This window comes from Panulirus ornatus, chromosome 43 (assembly GCF_036320965.1).
Source record: "Panulirus ornatus isolate Po-2019 chromosome 43, ASM3632096v1, whole genome shotgun sequence".
NCBI lineage: Eukaryota > Metazoa > Arthropoda > Malacostraca > Decapoda > Palinuridae > Panulirus > Panulirus ornatus.
In genome coordinates, this window is record NC_092266.1 from 6,755,547 (window position 1) to 6,774,517 (window position 18,971).

At 45.1% G+C, this 18,971-nt stretch overlaps 1 protein-coding gene across 3 annotated transcripts in view; it reads right to left on the bottom strand.

Annotated features, from left to right (window-relative positions):
- LOC139762293 (carboxylic ester hydrolase-like) overlaps positions 1–18,971 on the bottom strand; it is a 74,606-nt gene that overhangs the window by 25,803 nt on the left and 29,832 nt on the right. For all 3 annotated transcript variants that reach the window (XM_071686878.1, XM_071686880.1, XM_071686881.1), the window contains 3 exons: positions 18,247–18,388; positions 16,933–17,118; positions 4,068–4,279 (listed from right to left, as the gene is read on the bottom strand). In XM_071686878.1, the coding sequence (XP_071542979.1) occupies positions 4,068–4,279; positions 16,933–17,118; positions 18,247–18,388 (540 nt within the window). The remainder of the gene's footprint in view (positions 1–4,067; positions 4,280–16,932; positions 17,119–18,246; positions 18,389–18,971) is intronic.

Below are 18,971 nucleotides of genomic sequence, written 5' to 3' on the forward strand. Positions count from 1 at the left end.
CAGCGACAAAGTATAAAAAAAAAAAAAAAAAAAAAAATATATATATGTGTATATATATGTGTACATTGAGATGTATAGGTATGTATATTTCCGTGTGTGGACGTGTATGTATATACATGTGTATGTGGGCGGCTTGGGCCATTCTTTCGTCTATTTCCTTGCGCTACCTCGCTAACGCGGGAGACAGCGACAAAGCAAAATAAAAAAAAAAAAATATATATATATATATATATATATATATATATATATATATATATATATATATATATATATATATATATATATATATATATATCAATGGGATAGGGGAGAAAGAATACTTCTCACGTATTCTCCGCGTGTCGTAGAAGGGCGACTGAAGGGGACGGGAACGGGGGCCTAGAAACCCTTCCCTCCTTGTATTTAACTTTCTAAAAGGGGAAACAGAAGAAGGAGTCACGCGGGGAGTGCTCATCCTCCTCGAAGGTTCAGACTGGGGTGTCTAAATGTGTGTGGATGTAACCAAGATGAGAAAAAAGGAGAGATAGGTAGTATGTTTGAGGAAAGGAACCTGGATGTTTTCGCTCTGAGTGAAACGAAGCTCAAGAGTAAAAGGGAAGTGTGCTTTGGGAGTGTTTTGGGAGTAAAGTCAGGGGTCAGTGAGAGGACAAGAGCAAGGGAAGGAGTAGCACTACTCCTGAAACAGGAGTGGTGGGAGTATGTGATACAGTGTAAGAAAGTAAACTCTAGATTGATACGGGTAAAACTGAAAGTGGATGAAGAGAGATGGGTGATTATTGGTGCATATGCACCTGGTCACGAGAAGAAAGATCATGAGAGGCAAGTGTTTTGGGAGCAGCTGAGTGAGTGTGTTAGCAGCTTTGATGCACGAGACCGGGTTATAGTGATGGGTGATTTGAATGCAAAGGTGAGTAATGTGGCAGTTGAGGGTATAATTGGTGTACATGGGGTGTTCAGTGTGTAAATGGAAATGGTGAAGAGCTTGTAGATTTGTGTGCTGAAAAAGGACAGGTGGTTGAGAATACCGGCTGTAAAAAAGAGAGATATAAATAAGAAAACGTACTTAAGAAGGAGAGATGGCCATCGATCATTATTATTTTACGTGTTAATTGATAGGCACGTGAAAGAGAGATTTTTGGATGTTGATGTGCTGCGAGGTGCAACTGGAGGGATGTCTGATTATACCTTGTGGAGGCCAAGGAGGAGATTTGTTGGGGTGAAGAGAGTGGTGAGAGTAAGTGAGCTTGGAAAGGAGACTTGTGTGAGGAAGTACCAGGAGAGATTGAGTGCAGAATGGAAAAAGGTGAGAGCAAATGACGTAAGGGGAGTGGGGGAGGAATGGGATGTATTTAGGGAAGCAGTGATGGCTTGTGCAAAAATTGCTTGTGGCATGAGAAAGGTGGGAGGTGGGCAGATTAGAAAGGGTAGTGACTGGTGGGAGGAAGAGGTAAGATTGTCAGTTAAAGAGAAGAGAGAGACGTTTGGAAGATTTTTGCAGAGAAGTAGTGCAAATGACTGGAAGATGTATACAAGAAAACGGCAAGAGGTCTAGATAAATGTGCAGGAGGTGAAAAAGAGGGCAAATGAGAGTTGGGGTGAGAGAGTATCATTAAATTTTAGAGAGAATAAAAAGATGTTCTGGAAGGAGGTAAATAAATTGCGTAAGACGAGAACAATGGGAACATCAAGAGAAGGGTGCAAATGGGGAGGTAATAACAAGTAGTGGAGAAGTGAGAGGGAGATGGAGTGAAAATTTTGAAGGTTTGTTGAATGTGTTTGATGATGTAGTGGCAGATATAGAGTGCTTTGGTCGAGGTGTTCTGCGAAGTGAGAGGGTCAGGAAGAATGGTTTGGTAAACAGAGTAGAGGATGTAAAAGCTTTGCGGAAAATAAAAGCCGGCTAGGCAGCAGGTTTGGATGGTATTGCAGTGGAATTTATCGAAAAAGAGGGTGATTGTTTTGTTGACTGGTTGGTAAGGATATTCATTGTATGTGTGGTTCATGGTGAAGTGCCTGAGGATTGGCGGACTGCATACATAGTACCATTGTACAAAGGCAAAGGGGTTAAAGGTGAGTGTTTAAACTACAGAGGCACAAGTTTGTTGAGCATTCTTGGGAATTTATATGGGAGGATATTGATTGAGAGGGTGAAGGCATGTACAGAGCATCAGATTGGGGAAGAGCAGTGTGGTTTCAGAAGTGGTAGAGGATGTGTGGATCAGGTGTTTGCTGATACATAATCGCTGTTTCCTGCGTCAGCGACGTAGCTCCAGGAAGCAGACGAAGAATGGCCCATCCACTCATATACACATATTGGTACATCAATGCCCACATATGCATATATACATACATATGTACAAACATCAACATATACGTGTATATACATACACATACAAAGACATCATATACATACACATGTAGACATTCATACTTGCTCGCGTTCATCCATTCCTTTCTCTACCCTGCCCTGCAGAAAAGCATCAGTGCTATCACCTGATTCAGCCAGGTAGCGCCAGGAATACAGACAAAAAGGCCGCACTCGTTTACATTCAGTTTCTTGCTGTCATGTGTAATGCACCGAAACCACAGCTCCCTTTCCACATCCAGGCCCGACAGACCTTTTCATGGTTTACCCCAGACTCTTCACATGCCCTGTTCAGTCCACTGAGAACAAGTCGACCCCGGTATACCACATCGTTCCAATTCACTCTATTCCTTGTACGCCTCTCACCCTCCTGCATGTTCAGGCCTCTATCGCTCAAAATCCTTTTCGCTCCATCCTTCCACCTCCAATTTGGTCTCCCACTTCTCCTTGTTCCCTCCTACTGTGACACATATATCCTCTTTGTCAATCTTTCCTCACTCATTCTCTCCATATGTCCATACTATTTCAACACACCCTCTTCTGCTATTTCAACCATACTCTTTTTATTTCCACCCATCTCTCTTATCGTAACATTACTTACTCGATCAAACAACCTCACACCACATATTGTCCTCAAACATTTCATTTCCAGCACATCCACCCTCCACCGTACAACCCTATTTATAGCCCATGCCTCGCAACCATATAACATTGTTGGAACCACTATTCCTTCAAATATACCAGTTTTTGCTCCCCGAGATAACGTTCTCGCCTTCCACACATTCTTCAGCGCTCCCAGAACCTTCGCCCCCTCCTCCACCCTGTGACTCACTTCCACTTCCATGGTTCCATCCACTGCTAAGTCCACTCCCAAATATCTAAAACACTTCACTTTCCCCAGTTTTTCTCCATTCAAACTTACCTCCCAATTAACTTGTCACTCAACCCTACTGTACCTAATAACCTTGCTCTTATTTACATTTACTCTCATCTTTCTCCTTTCACACACTTCTCCAGAACATGTCACCAAACTCTGCAGTTTCTCACACGAATCAGCCACTAGAGCTGTATCTTCGTCAAACAAGAAGTGACTCACTTCCCAAGCCCTCTCATCCACAATAGACTTCATACTTGCACCTCTCTCCAAAACTCTTGCATTCACCTCCCTAATCACCCCATCCATAAACAAATTCAACAACCATGGAGACATCACGGACCCCTGCCGCAAACCGACATTCACTTGGAACCAATCACTTTCCTCTCTTCCTACTCGTACACATGGCCTTACATCCTTGGTAAAAAAACTTCTCACTGCTTATAGCAACTTACTTCCCACACCATATACTCTTAATACCTTCCATAGCCTTGGCCCTGTGCCCGAGAGGAGGATGAACAATAGGGTTTGGTGTGAACCGTTTGCCCAGCCCAGGATGCGTTCCCAAGCTGTCGGCTCACATGTGATTCATTCCTACAAGCGCCATTCACTGGACAGCTCATGATGACACCTATTCACGTCTACACAATGATTATGTAGGCCTAACATCTACACCTAAACTTTATGCAGTTTTAAGGATGTTCTGACATTATATGAAACTGATTTGCAAATGTCTGAGGAATTTTCAGTTTACCAAATGGCAATACATATTTACAGATTATTATCGTGGATTTGGGAGTAAAGGAAGAGCAAATGTTCGCCACTCACATGAAAGGCAGAGTACATGTCGAGAAACTCGTAAGCAGGAACCTTCTGAAGGCAAGCAAGGAGTCTGGTGCTGTCCAGGGTCTGGGACGCCGAATCTGAGGCTGAACAGTTAAACAACTCGCCCACCTTGATGGCTACCCGTCTGTGGTCTTCCCTCAGGGTCCAGGGGCACAGGGCCGACCCGGACTGCAGGATGGCCCTCTGGAACAACCCTGGTGAGAGAATGGTGGGGTAGGGTCAAGGCGGGACGTGTGCTGGCAAGAACACTTGATCTAACTTGAGATCACACTTAGGAATGGAAGATGAAAATACCAAAGAATGAATATGACACTTATTCCACCATACGTAGCCTTGTGTGATGAAGAGTAATACTGAGATTCAAGAAACATAAATGGAAATAGAAACGATCAAATTTGTATTTCGTAAAGACAGAAATTCTAATCAGCTATGGTAGAACACTTCTTACTAAATACTTATGAATATTCACTCATTCTCTCCATGTGACCAAACCATTTCAATACACTCTCATCTACTCTCTCAACAACACTCTTTTTATTACCACACATCTCTTTTACTCTTTCATTACTTACTCGATCAAACCACCTCACACCACATATTGTCTTCAAACATTTCATTTCCAACACATCCACCCTCCTCCGTACAACCCACTATATAGCCCATGCCTCGGAACCATATAACATTGTTGGAACTACTATTCCCTCAAACATATCCGTTTTCGCCTTCCATGCATTCTTCATCGCTCCTAGAACCTTCGCCCCCTCACCCACCCTGTGACTCCCTTCCGCTTTCATGGTTCCATCTGCTGTTAAGTCCACTCCCAGATATCTAGAACACTTCACTTCCTCCAATATTTCTCCATTCAAACGTACATCATAACTAACTTGTCCCTCAACCCTATTGTACCCATAACCTTGCTCTTATTCATATTTACTCTCAACTTTCTCCTTTCATACACTTTTCCAAACTTAATCACCAGCCTCTGCAGTTTCTCACACGAATCAGCCACCAGCGTTGTATCATCAGCGAACAACTTACTTCCCAGGCCCTCTCATCCTCAACAGACTGCATACTTGCCCCTCTCTCTAAAACTCTTACGCTTACCTCCCTAACCACCCCATCCGAAAACAAATTAAACAACCATGGAGACATCACACACCCCTGCCGCAAACCGACATTCAATGGGATCCAATCTCTCTCCTCTCTTCCTACTCTTACACATGCCTTACATCCTTGGTAAAAACTTTTCACTGCTTCCAGTAACTTACCCCCACACCATATACTCTTAATACCTTCCACAAAGGTTTTAAGAGTATATGGTAGAGCATATGGTAGAACAGTCAGGTGACATACAAGGAAGAGACGTAGCTGAGACGCCATTGGTAAACAAATGTACCCGGATGGTGGTGTTCGGGTTGGTGGTGGTCGGGTCTGGCGCCTGTATTTTGTGGACAGGAAGGGGAACTGTTTACAAAGTTTACCTACGACAAAGCTATCCAGTTTGTATAGACCTTCACTAACATCAACGTTACAATTCCTTGTGCATTTAACAATAGAAGATTCAATGATACTTCTCGTGGTAAAGGAATTACAGTTAATAACTGAATTTGTGTTACTCCAGTTTATACAATGGTCATAATTCTATCATTGATATTAGTGAAGGTCTTTAGAAACTGGATAGCTTTGTCATAGGTCAAATTTGTAAACAGTTCCCTTTCCTGTCCACAAAATACAGGCGCCAGACCCGATCACCACCGTGGAAGCGGAAGTGAGTCACAGGGTGGGGGAGGGGGCAAAGGTTCTGGAAGCGTTGAAGAATGTGTGGAAGGCGAGAACATTATCTTGGAGAGCAAAAATGGGTATGTTTGAAGGAATAGTGGTTCCAACAATGTTATATGCTTGTGAGGCATGGGCGATAGATAGGGTTGTGCGGAGGAGGGTGGATGTGCTGAAAATGAGATGTTTGAGGACAATATGTGGTGTGAGGTGGTTTGATCGAGTAAGTAATGAAAGGGTAAGAGAGATAAATGGTAATAAAAAGAACGTGGTTGAGAGAGCAGAAGAAGGTGTTTTGAAAGGGTTTGGTCACATGGAGAGAATGAGTTGGGAAACATTGACAAAGAGGATATATGTAACAGAGGTGGAGGAAAAGAGAAGTGGGAGACCAAATTGGAGGTTGAAGGATGGAGTGAAAAAGATTTTGAGCGATCGGGGCCTGAACATACAGGAGGGTGAAAGTCGTGCAAGGAATAGAGTGAATTGGAACGATGTGGTATACCGGGGTCGACGTGCTGTCAATGGATTGAACCAGAGCATGTAAAGTATATATATATATATATATATATATATATATATATATATATATATATATATATATATATATATATATATATATATATATATATATATATATTTTTTTTTTTTTTTTGCTTTGTCGCTGTCTCCCGCGTTTGCGAGGTAGCGCAAGGAAACAGACGAAAGAAATGCCCCAACCCACCCCCATACACATGTATATACATACGTCCACACACGCAAATATACATACCTACACAGCTTTCCATGGTTTACCCCAGACGCTTCACATGCCTTGATTCAATCCACTGACAGCACGTCAACCCCGGTATACCACGTCGATCCAATTCACTCTATTCCTTGCCCTCCTTTCACCCTCCTGCATGTTCAGGCCCCGATCACACAAAATCTTTTTCACTCCTTCTTTCCACCTCCAATTTGGTCTCCCTCTTCTCGTTCCCTCCACCTCCGACACATATATCCTCTTGGTCAATCATTCCTCACTCATTCTCTCCATGTGCCCAAACCATTTCAAAACACCCTCTTCTGCTCTCTCAACCACGCTCTTTTTATTTCCACACATCTCTCTTACCCTTACGTTACTTACTCGATCAAACCACCTCACACCACACATTGTCCTCAAACATCTCATTTCCAGCACATCCATCCTCCTGCGCACAACTCTATCCATAGCCCACGCCTCGCAACCATACAACATTGTTGGAACCACTATTCCTTCAAACATACCCATTTTTGCTTTCCGAGATAATGTTCTCGACTTCCACACATTCTTCAAGGCTCCCAGAATTTTCGCCCCCTACCCCACCCTATGATCCACTTCCGCTTCCATGGTTCCATCCGCTGCCAGATGCACTCCCAGATATCTAAAACACTTTACTTCCTCCAGTTTTTCTCCATTCAAACTTACCTCCCAATTGACTTGACCCTCAACCCTACTGTAGCTAATAACCTTACTCTTATTCACATTTACTCTTAACTTTCTTCTTTCACACACTTTACCAAACTCAGTCACCAGCTTCTGCAGTTTCTCACATGAATCAGCCACCAGCGCTGTATCATCAGCGAACAACAACTGACTCACTTCCCAAGCTCTTTCATCCCCAACAGACTTCATACTTGCCCCTCTTTCCAAAACTCTTGCATTCACCTCCCTAACAACCCCATCCATAAACAAATTAAACAACCATGGAGACATCACACACCCCTGCCGCAAACCTGCATTCACTGAGAACCAATCACTTTCCTCTCTTCCTACACGTACACATGCCTTACATCCTCGATTATTACTTTTCACTGCTTCTAACAACTTGCCTCCCACACCATATATTCTTAATACCTTCCACAGAGCATCTCTATCAACTCTATCATATACCTTCTCCAGATCCATAAATGCTACATACAAATCCATTTGCTTTTCTAAGTATTTCTCACATACATTCTTCAAAGCAAACACCTGATCCACACATCCTCTACCACTTCTGAAACCACACTGCTCTTCCCCAATCTCATGCTCTGTACATGCCTTCACCCTCTCAATCAATACCCTCCCATATAATTTACCAGGAATACTCAACAAACTTATACCTCTGTAATTTGAGCACTCACTCTTATCCCCTTTGCTTTTGTACAATGGCACTATGCACGCATTCCGCCAATCCTCAGGCACCTCACCATGAGTCATACATACATTAAATAACCTTACCAACCAGTCAATAATACAGTCACCCCCTTTTTTAATAAATTCCACTGCAATACCATCCCTGGTTTCAGAAGTGGTAGAGGATATGTGGATCAGATGTTTGCTTTGAAGAATGTATGTGAGAAATACTTAGAAAAGCAAATGGATTAGTATGTAGCATTTATGGATCTGGAGAAGGCATATGATAGAGTTGATAGAGATGCTCTGTGGAAGGTATTAAGAATATATGGTGTGGAAGGCAAGTTGTTAGAAGCAGCGAAAAGTTTTTATCGAGGATGTAAGGCATGTGTACGTGTAGGAAGAGAGGAAAGTGATTGGTTCTCAGTGAATGTGGGTTTGCGGCAGGGGTGTGTGATGTCTCCATGGTTGTTTAATTTGTTTATGGATGGGGTTGTTAGGGAGGTGAATGCAAGAGTGTTGGAAAGAGGGGCAAGTATGAAGTCTGTTGGGGATGAGAGAGCTTGGGAAGTGAGTCAGTTGTTGTTCGCTGATGATACAGCGCTGGTGGCTGATTCATGTGAGAAACTGCAGAAGCTGGTGACTGAGTTTGGTAAAGTGTGTGAAAGAAGAAAGTTAAGAGTAAATGTGAATAAGAGCAAGGTTATTAGGTACAGTAGGGTTGAAGGTCAAGTCAATTGGGAGGTAAGTTTGAATGGAGAAAAACTGGAGGAAGTAAAGTGTTTTAGATATCTGGGAGTGCATCTGGCAGCGGATGGAACCAGGGAAGCGGAAGTGAATCATAGGGTGGGGGAGGGGGTGAAAATCCTGGGAGCCTTGAAGAATGTGTGGAAGTCGAGAACATTATCTCGGAAAGCAAAAATGGGTATGTTTGAAGGAATAGTGGTTCCAACAATGTTGTATGGTTGCGAGGCGTGGGCTATGGATAGAGTTGTGCGCAGGAGGGTGGATGTGCTGGAAATGAGATGTTTGAGGACAATGTGTGGTGTGAGGTGGTTTGATCGAGTGAGTAACGTAAGGGTAAGAGAGATGTGTGGAAATAAAAAGAGCGTGGTTGAGAGAGCAGAAGAGGGTGTTTTGAAGTGGTTTGGGCACATGGAGAGAATGAGTGAGGAAAGATTGACCAAGAGGATATATGTGTCGGAGGTGGAGGGAACGAGGAGAAGAGGGAGACCAAATTGGAGGTGGAAAGATGGAGTGAAAAAGATTTTGTGTGATCGGGGCCTGAACATGCAGGAGGGTGAAAGGAGGGCAAGGAATAGAGTGAATTGGAGTCGATGTGGTATACCGGGGTTGACGTGCTGTCAGTGGATTGAATCAAGGCATGTGAAGCGTCTGGGGTAAACCATGGAAAGCTGTGTAGGTATGTATATTTGCGTGTGTGGACGTATGTATATACATGTGTATGGGGGGGGGGGGGTTGGGCCATTTCTTTCGTCTGTTTCCTTGCGCTACCTCGCAAACGCGGGAGACAGCGACAAAGTATAAAAAAAAAAAATAAAAAAAAAAATATATATATATATATATATATATATATATATATATATATATATATATATATATATATATATATATATATATATATATATATATATATATATATGCTTGTGGCATGAGAAGAGTGGGAGGTGGGTTGATTAGAAAGGGTAGTGAGTGGTGGGATGAAGAAGTAAGATTATTAGTGAAAGAGAAGAGAGAGGCATTTGGACGATTTTTGCAGGGAAAAAATGCAGTTGAGTGGGAGACGTATAAAAGAAAGAGACAGGAGGTCAAGAGAAAGGTTCAAGAGGTGAAAAAGAGGGCAAATGAGAGTTGGGGTGAGAGAGTTTCATTAAATTTTAGGGAGAATAAAAAGATGTTCTGGAAGGAGGTAAATAAAGTGCGTAAGACAAGGGAGCAAATGGGAACTTCAGTGAAGGGCGCAAATGGGGAGGTGATAACAAGTAGTGGTGATGTGAGGAGATGGAGTGAGTATTTTGAAGGTTTGTTGAATGTGTTTGATGATAGAGTGGCAGATATAGGGTGTTTTGGTCGAGGTGGTGTGCAAAGTGAGAGGGTTAGGGAAAATGATTTGGTAAACAGAAAAGAGGTAGTAAAAGCTTTGCGGAAGATGAAAGCCGGAAAGGCAGCAGGTTTGGATGGTATTGCAGTGGAATTTATTAAAAAAGGGGGTGACTGTATTATTGACTGGTTGGTAAGGTTATTTAATGTATGTATGACTCATGGTGAGGTGCCTGAGGATTGGCGGAATGCGTGCATAGTGCCATTGTACAAAGGCAAAGGGGATAAGAGTGGGTGCTCAAATTACAGAGGTATAAGTTTGTTGAGTATTCCTGGTAAATTATATGGGAGGGTATTGATTGAGAGGGTGAAGGCATGTACAGAGCATGAGATTGGGGAAGAGCAGTGTGGTTTCAGAAGTGGTAGAGGATGTGTGGATCAGGTGTTTGCTTTGAAGAATGTATGTGAGAAATACTTAGAAAAGCAAATGGATTTGTATGTAGCATTTATGGATCTGGAGAAGGCATATGATAGAGTTGATAGAGGTGCTCTGTGGAAGGTATTAAGAATATATGGTGTGGGAGGCAAGTTGTTAGAAGCAGTGAAAAGTTTTTATCGAGGATGTAAGGCATGTGTACGTATAGGAAGAGAGGAAAGTGATTGGTTCTCAGTGAATGTAGGTTTTAGGCAGGGGTGTGTGATGTCTCCATGGTTGTTTAATTTGTTTATGGATGGGGTTGTTAGGGAGGTGAATGCAAGAGTGTTGGAAAGAGGGGCAAGTATGAAGTCTGTTGGGGATGAGAGAGCTTGGGAAGTGAGTCAGTTGTTGTTCGCTGATGATACAGCGCTGGTGGCTGATTCATGTGAGAAACTGCAGAAGCTGGTGACTGAGTTTGGTAAAGTGTGTGAAAGAAGAAAGTTAAGAGTAAATGTGAATAAGAGCAAAGTTATTAGGTACAGTAGGGTTGAGGGTCAAGTCAATTGGGAGGTAAGTTTGAATGGAGAAAAACTGGAGGAAGTAAAGTGTTTTAGATACCTGGGAGTGGATCTGGCAGCGGATGGAACCATGGAAGCGGAAGTGGATCATAGGGTGGGGAAGGGGGCGAAAATTCTGGGAGCCTTGAAGAATGTGTGGAAGTCGAGAACATTATCTCGGAAAGCAAAAATGGGTATGGTTGAAGGAATAGTGGTTACAACAATGTTGTATGGTTGCGAGGCGTGGGCTATGGATAGAGTTGTGCGCAGGAGGATGAATGTGCTGGAAATGAGATGTTTGAGGACAATGTGTGGTGTGAGGTGGTTTGATCGAGTAAGTAACGTAAGGGTAAGAGAGATGTGTGGAAATAAAAAGAGCGTGGTTGAGAGAGCAGAAGAGGGTGTTTTGAAATGGTTTGGGCACATGGAGAGAATGAGTGAGGAAAGATTGACCGAGAGGATATATGTGTCGGAGGTGGAGGGAAGGACGAGAAGTGGGAGACCAAATTGGAGGTGGAAAGAAGGAGTGAAAAAGATTTTGTGTGATCGGGGCCTGAACATGCAGGAGGGTGAAAGGAGGGCAAGGAATAGAGTGAATTGGATCGATGTGGTATACCGGGGTTGACGTGCTGTCAGTGGATTGAATCAGGGCATGTGAAGCGTCTGGGGGTAAACCATGGAAAGCTGTGTAGGTATGTATATTTGCGTGTGTGGACGTATGTATATACATGTGTATGGGGGTGGGTTGGGCCATTTCTTTCGTCTGTTTCCTTGCGCTACCTCGCAAACGCGGGAGACAGCGACAAAGCAAAAAAAAAAAAGAAAAAAAAAAAATATATATATATATATATATATATATATATATATATATATATATATATATATATATATATATATATATATATATATGTATACTTTGTCGCTATCTCCAGCGTTAGCGAGGTAGCGCAAGGAAACAGATGAAAGAATGGCCCAGCCCACCCACATACAAATGTATATATATACACGTCCACATACGCACAAATACATACGTATACATCTCAACGTATATATATATATACATAGAAAGACATTTACATATATACGCATGTACCTAACTCATAATTGCTGCCCTTATTCATTCCCGTCGCCATCCCGCCACACATAAAATGACAACTCCCTCCCCCTCATGTGCGCGAGGTAGCGCTAGGAAAAGACAACAATTGTCACATTCGTTCACACTCAGTCTCTAGCTGTCAAGTATAATTCATCGAAACCACAGCTCCCTTTTCACATCCAGGCCCCACAAGACTTTCCATGGTTTACCCCAGATGCTTCACATGCCCTGGTTCAATCCAACGACAGCACGTCGACCCCAGTATACCACATCGTTCCAATTCACTGGATTCCTTGCACGCCTTTAACCCTCCTGCATGTTCAGGCCCCGATCGCTTAAAATCTTTTTCACTCCATCTTTCCACCTCCAATTTGGTCTCCCACTTCTCCTCGTTCCCTCCACCTCCGACACATATATCCTCTTGGTCAATCTTTCCTCACTCATTCTCTCCATGTGCCCAAACCATTTCAAAACACCCTCTTCTGCTCTCTCAACCACGCTCTTTTTATTACCACACATCTCTCTTACCCTTTCATTACTCGATCAAAACACACCACACCACATATTGTCCTCAAGCATCTTATTTCCAACACATCCACCTTCCTCCGCACAACCCTATCTATAGCCCATGCCTCGAAACCATTTAACAATGATAGAACCACTATTCCTTCAAACATACCTATTTTTCCTCTCCGAGATAATGTTCCCGCCTTCCACACATTCTTCAACGCTCCTAGAACTTTCGCCCCCTCCCCGACCCTATGACTCACTTCTGCTTCCATGGTTCCATCCGCTGCCAAATCCACTCCAATATATTTAAAACACTTCACTTCCTCCAGTTTTTCTCCATTCAAACTTACCTCCCAATTGATTTGTCACTCAACCCTACTGTACCTAATAACCTTGCTCTTATTCACATTTACCCTCAGCTTTCTTCTTTCACACACTTTACCAAACTCAGTCACCAGCTTCTACAGTTTCTCACCCGAATCAGCCAACAGCGATGTATCATCAACGAACAACAACTGACTTCCTTCCCAAGCCCTCTCATTCACAACAAACTGCATACTTGCCCCTCTCTCCAAAACTCTTGCATTCACCTCCCTAATAACCCCATCCATATACAACTTAAACAACCATGGCGACATCACGCACCCCTGCCGCAAACCAACATTCACTGAGAACCAATCACTTTCCTCTCTTCCTACTCGTGCACATGCCTTACATTCTCGATAAAAACTTTTCACTGCTTCTAGCAGCTTGCCTCCCACACTATATATTCTTAATATCTTCCACAGAGCATCTCTATCAACTCTATCATATGCCTTCTCCAGATCCATAAATTCCACATACAAATCCATTTGTTTTTCTAAGTATTTCTCGCATACATTCTTCAAATCAAACACCTGATTCACACATCCTCTACCACTTCTGAAACCACACTGCTCTTCCCCAATCTGATGTTCTGTATATACCTTCACACTCTCAATCAATACCCTCCCATATAATTTACCAGGAATACTTAACAAACTTATACCTCTGTAATTTGAACACTCAACTTTATCCCCTTTGCCTTTGTACAATGGCACTGTGCATTCATATATATACGCTCATATACGCACATATACAAACATATATCAACATACACATATATATACATATATACACATGTACATATTCATACTTGCTTGCCTTCATCCATTCCTGGCGTTATCCCGCCCCACCAGAGACAGCATCGCTATCCCCTGCTTCAGCGAAGAAGCGCCAGGAAAACACACGAAAAAGACCATATTCGTTCACACTCATTCTCTAGCTGTCAAGTGTTATGCACTGATACCACAGCTCCCTTTCCACATCTAGGCCCCACATATTCGCCATTTCCCGCGTTAGCGGGGTAGCGTTAAGATATGTTTTAAAAGAAGCCAAAAGTATAGTTCTACGTAGTTCTAATATTTGTATATTTCGATTATACTAAAAAGCACCGAGATATCATTAGGTTTCAGGCCTTCGCTAATTCCACACCACATCGGATCAAGTCCTGTATGTGTTAGATACGATCACCTCCTTCACGGAGAGGGAGGTGGAGGAGAAAAGCCAGACTACTCGTGAGGGAGGTGGAGAAGAAGTGGAGCAAGACCACTCGTGAGGGAGGTGGAGAAGAAGTGGAGCCAGACCACTCGTGAGGGCGGTGGAGAAGAAGTGGAGCCAGACCACTCGTGAGGGCGGTGGAGAAGAAGTGGAGCAAGACCACTCGTGAGGGCGGTGGAGAAGAAGTGGAGCAAGACCACTCGTGAGGGCGGTGGAGAAGAAGTGGAGCAAGACCGCTCGTGAGGGCGGTGGAGAAGAAGTGGAGCAAGACCACTCGTGAGGGCGGTGGAGAAGAAGTGGAGCAAGACCACTCGTGAGGGAGGTGGAGAAGAAGTGGAGCAAGACCACTCGTGAGGGAGGTGGTGGAGGAATGGAGCCAGACCACTCGTGAGGGAGGTGGAGAAGAAGTGGAGCCAGACCACTCGTGAGGGAGGTGGAGAAGAAGTGGAGCAAGACCGCTCGTGAGGGCGGTGGAGAAGAAGTGGAGCAAGACCACTCGTGAGGGTGGTGGAGAAGAAGTGGAGCAAGACCACTCGTGAGGGAGGTGGAGAAGAAGTGGAGCAAGACCACTCGTGAGGGAGGTGGAGGAGTGGAGCAAGACCACTCGTGAGGGAGGTGGAGAAGAAGTGGAGCAAGACCACTCGTGAGGGAGGTGGAGAAGAAGTGGAGCAAGACCACTCGTGAGGGAGGTGGAGAAGATGTTGAGCCAGACCACTCGTGAGGAAGGTGGAGAAGAAGTGGAGCAAGACCACTCGTGAGGAAGGTGGAGAAGAAGTGGAGCAAGACCACTCGTGAGGAAGGTGGAGAAGAAGTGGAGCAAGACCACTCGTGAGGGAGGTGGAGAAGAAGTGGAGCCAGACCACTCGTGAGGGTGGTGCAAGACACTCGAGTGGAGGAAGACGTGGAGGGCAAGACCACTCGTGAGGGCGGTGAGAAGAAGTGGAGCAAGACCACTCGTGAGGGAGGTGGAGAAGAGTGGAGCAAGACCACTCGTGAGGTAGGTGAGAAAGAAGTGGAGCAAGACCACTCGTGAGGGAGGTGGAGAAGAAGGAGCAAGACCACTCGTGAGGAGGTGGAGGAGTGGAGCCAGACCTACTCGTGAGGGTGGTGGAGAAAAGTGGAGCAAGACCACTCGTGAGGGAGGTGGAGAAGAGTGGAGCAAGACCACTCGTGAGGGAGGTGGAGAGCAGTGGAGCAAGACCACTCGTGAGGGAGGTGGAGAAAGAGTGGAGCAAGACCACTCGTGAGGGAGGTGGAGAAGAAGTGGAGCAAGACCACTCGTGAGGGAGGTGGAGAAGTGGAGCAAGACCACTCGTGAGGGTGGTGGAGAAGAAGTGGAGCAAGACCACTCGTGAGGGAGGGTGGAGAAGAAGTGGAGCAAGACCACTCGTGAGGGAGGTGGAGGAGATGGAGCCAGAACCACTCGTGAGGGAGGTGGAGAAGAAGTGGAGCAGACCACTCGTGAGGGCGGTGGAGAAGAAGTGGAGCAAGACCACTCGTGAGGGCGGTGGAGAAAAGTGGAGCAAGACCACTCGTGAGGGAGGTGGAGAAGAAGTGGAGCAAGACCACTCGTGAGGGCGGTGGAGAAGAAGTGGAGCAAGACCACTCGTGAGGGGCGGTGGAGAAGAAGTGGAGCAAGACCACTCGTGAGGGCGGTGGAGAAGAAGTGGAGCAGACCACTCGTGAGGGCGGTGGAGAAGAAGTTGGAGCAAGACACTCGTGAGGGAGGTGGGAGAAGAAGTGAGCAAGACCACTCGTGAGGGAGGTGGAGAAGAAGTGGAGCAAGACCACTCGTGAGGGAGGTGGAGAAGAAGTGGAGCAAGACCACTCGTGAGGGCGGTGGAGAAGAAGTGGAGCAAGACCACTCGTGAGGGAGGTGGAGAAGAAGTGGAGCAAGACCACTCGTGAGGGCGGTGGAGAAGAAGTGGAGCAAGACCAGGGAGGTGGAGAAGAAGTGGAGCAAGACCACTCGTGAGGGCGGTGGAGAAGAAGTGGAGCAAGACCACTCGTGAGGGAGGTGGAGAAGAAGTGGAGCAAGACCACTCGTGAGGGAGGTGGTGGAGGAATGGAGCCAGACCACTCGTGAGGGCGGTGGAGAAGAAGTGGAGCCAGACCACTCGTGAGGGCGGTGGTGGAGGAGTGGAGCCAGACCACTCGTGAGGGAGGTGGAGAAGAAGTGGAGCCAGACCACTCGTGAGGGAGGTGGTGGAGGAGTGGAGCCAGACCACTCGTGAGGGAGGTGGTAGAGGAGTGGAGCAAGACCACTCGTGAGGGAGGTGGTGGAGGAGTGGAGCCAGACCACTCGTGAGGGAGGTGGTGGAGGAGTGGAGCCAGACCACTCGTGAGGGAGGTGGTAGAGGAGTGGAGCAAGACCACTCGTGAGGGAGGTGGTGGAGGAGTGGAGCCAGACCACTCGTGAGGGAGGTGGTAGAGGAGTGGAGCAAGACCACTCGTGAGGGAGGTGGTGGAGGAGTGGAGCCAGACCACTCGTGAGGGAGGTGGAGAAGAAGTGGAGCCAGACCACTCGTGAGGGAGGTGGTAGAGGAGTGGAGCCAGACCACTCGTGAGGGAGGTGGTGGAGGAGTGGAGCCAGACCACTCGTGAGGGAGGTGGTGGAGGAGTGGAGCCAGACCACTCGTGAGGGAGGTGGTGGAGGAGTGGAGCCAGACCACTCGTGAGGGAGGTGGTGGAGGAGTGGAGCAAGACCACTTGCTTACCCTCAGCTTGAGGATTCATCATCTGGAAGTGGACGGAGGCTGCACCAGCGCTCTCCCCGAAGACAGTGACTGTGTGTGGGTCGCCGCCAAGGTCGTGGATATTGTCTTGCACCCAGCGGAGCGCCAGCGTCTGGTCCTTCAGCCCGAGGTTCCCCGGCATGACACTGTCCTCCGACGACAGGAAACCTGAAGAAGGGAATGGTGTTAATGTCCCTGTTGGTCAGTGGGCTTAAAACCCAAACCTGAAGAAGGGAATGGTGTTAATGTCCCTGTTGGTCAGTGAGCTTAAAACCCAAATAAACCAACCACTCATCATTAGCTGCTGGTGATGTGTCATACACAGAGAAATGACTTTCTGTACATAGAGTGTAGTCAGTGATGTACTACGTAAGATCAAGTGGAGGCTCGCCACAGTGGCAGACGCGATGCAGAGCACATACATCAAACATGAGCAGTAACATGTGATGTATGACACTGATGTATGTTTACCTGGGTAGTTAAGATCACCGAACAGTTAAAAGGCATAGTCCTATTGAGATATATTTATGAATTTCTCTTACGTATGTACATGTTGATAACACGTATGCAAATGGCAATCGAAGGCCATCAAATATCAATATAAAAAATGTATTTTGGGGGTCCATTCACTCTAGACATTTCATGCTACACTATACTGATTTTGAGATATGATCCAGAGTACTTGTGTACTAACATACCTCTCACTGTACACTGAAGATGATCCAGAGTACTTGTGTACTAACATACCTCTCACTGTGCACTGAGGATGATCCAGAGTACTTGTGTACTACTCACTGTGCACGGAAGATGATCCAGAGTACTTGTGTACTAACATACCTCTCACTGTACACTGAAGTTTATCGTCCATACAACTTACATCAACAGGACTGCTGTCGTGAATGCTACACGCCAGAACAACACTCCCACACTCAGACACCAGCTTCTGCATTTCACTCTAGAGTCTGCCACCAGAGCCGTGCCATCAGCAAACAGCAACTAACTCATCTCCCAGCCACCTTACTTCCCTCCCCAGCATCCTGTAGACCCACCTTGTGTACCAGCGAGCACGACACCCTCTACGTACTCACCCAGGGTGGCGAGACGGTGTACCAGCGAGCACGACACCCTCTACGTACTCACCCAGAGTGGCGAGACGGTGTACCAGCGAGCACGACACCCTCTACGTACTCACCCAGAGTGGCGAGACGGTGTACCAGCGAGCACGACACCCTCTACGTACTCACCCAGAGTGGCGAGACGGTGTACCAGCGAGCACGACACCCTTTACGTACTCACCCAGAGTGGCAAGACGGAACTGGACGACGACAAGGACGATATTCTTGGTCAGCAGCGGCAGAGCTGGGTAGTACTTGATCCCACCGTACAAGTAAGCACCACCGTGGAACCACACCATCACAGGCAACTTTGTCTCATTCACCTGCACAAATACAATTACTATAATTATATATACATAATATATATATACATACATATATATATATATATATATATATATATATATATATATGTATATATATATATATATATATATATATATATATATATATATATATATATATATATATATATATATATATATATATATATATATATATATATATATATATATATATATATATATATATATATATATATATATATTTCTTTTCTTTCAAACTATTCGCCATTTCCCGCATTAGCGAGGTAGCGTTAAGAACAGAGGACTGGGCCTTTGAGGGAATACCCTCACCTGGCCCATTCTCTGTTCCTTCTTTTGGAAAATTGAAAAAAAAAAAAAAAAAAACGAGAGGGGAGGATTTCCAGCCCCCCGCTCCCTCCCTTTTAGTCGCCTTCTACGACACGCAGGGAATACGTGGGAAGTATTCTTAATCCCCTATCCCCAGGGATAATATATATATATATATATATATATATATATATATATATATATATTTTTTTTCCTTAGTCGCTGTCTCCCGCGTTTGCGAGGTAGCGCAAGGAAACAGACGAAAGAAATGGAC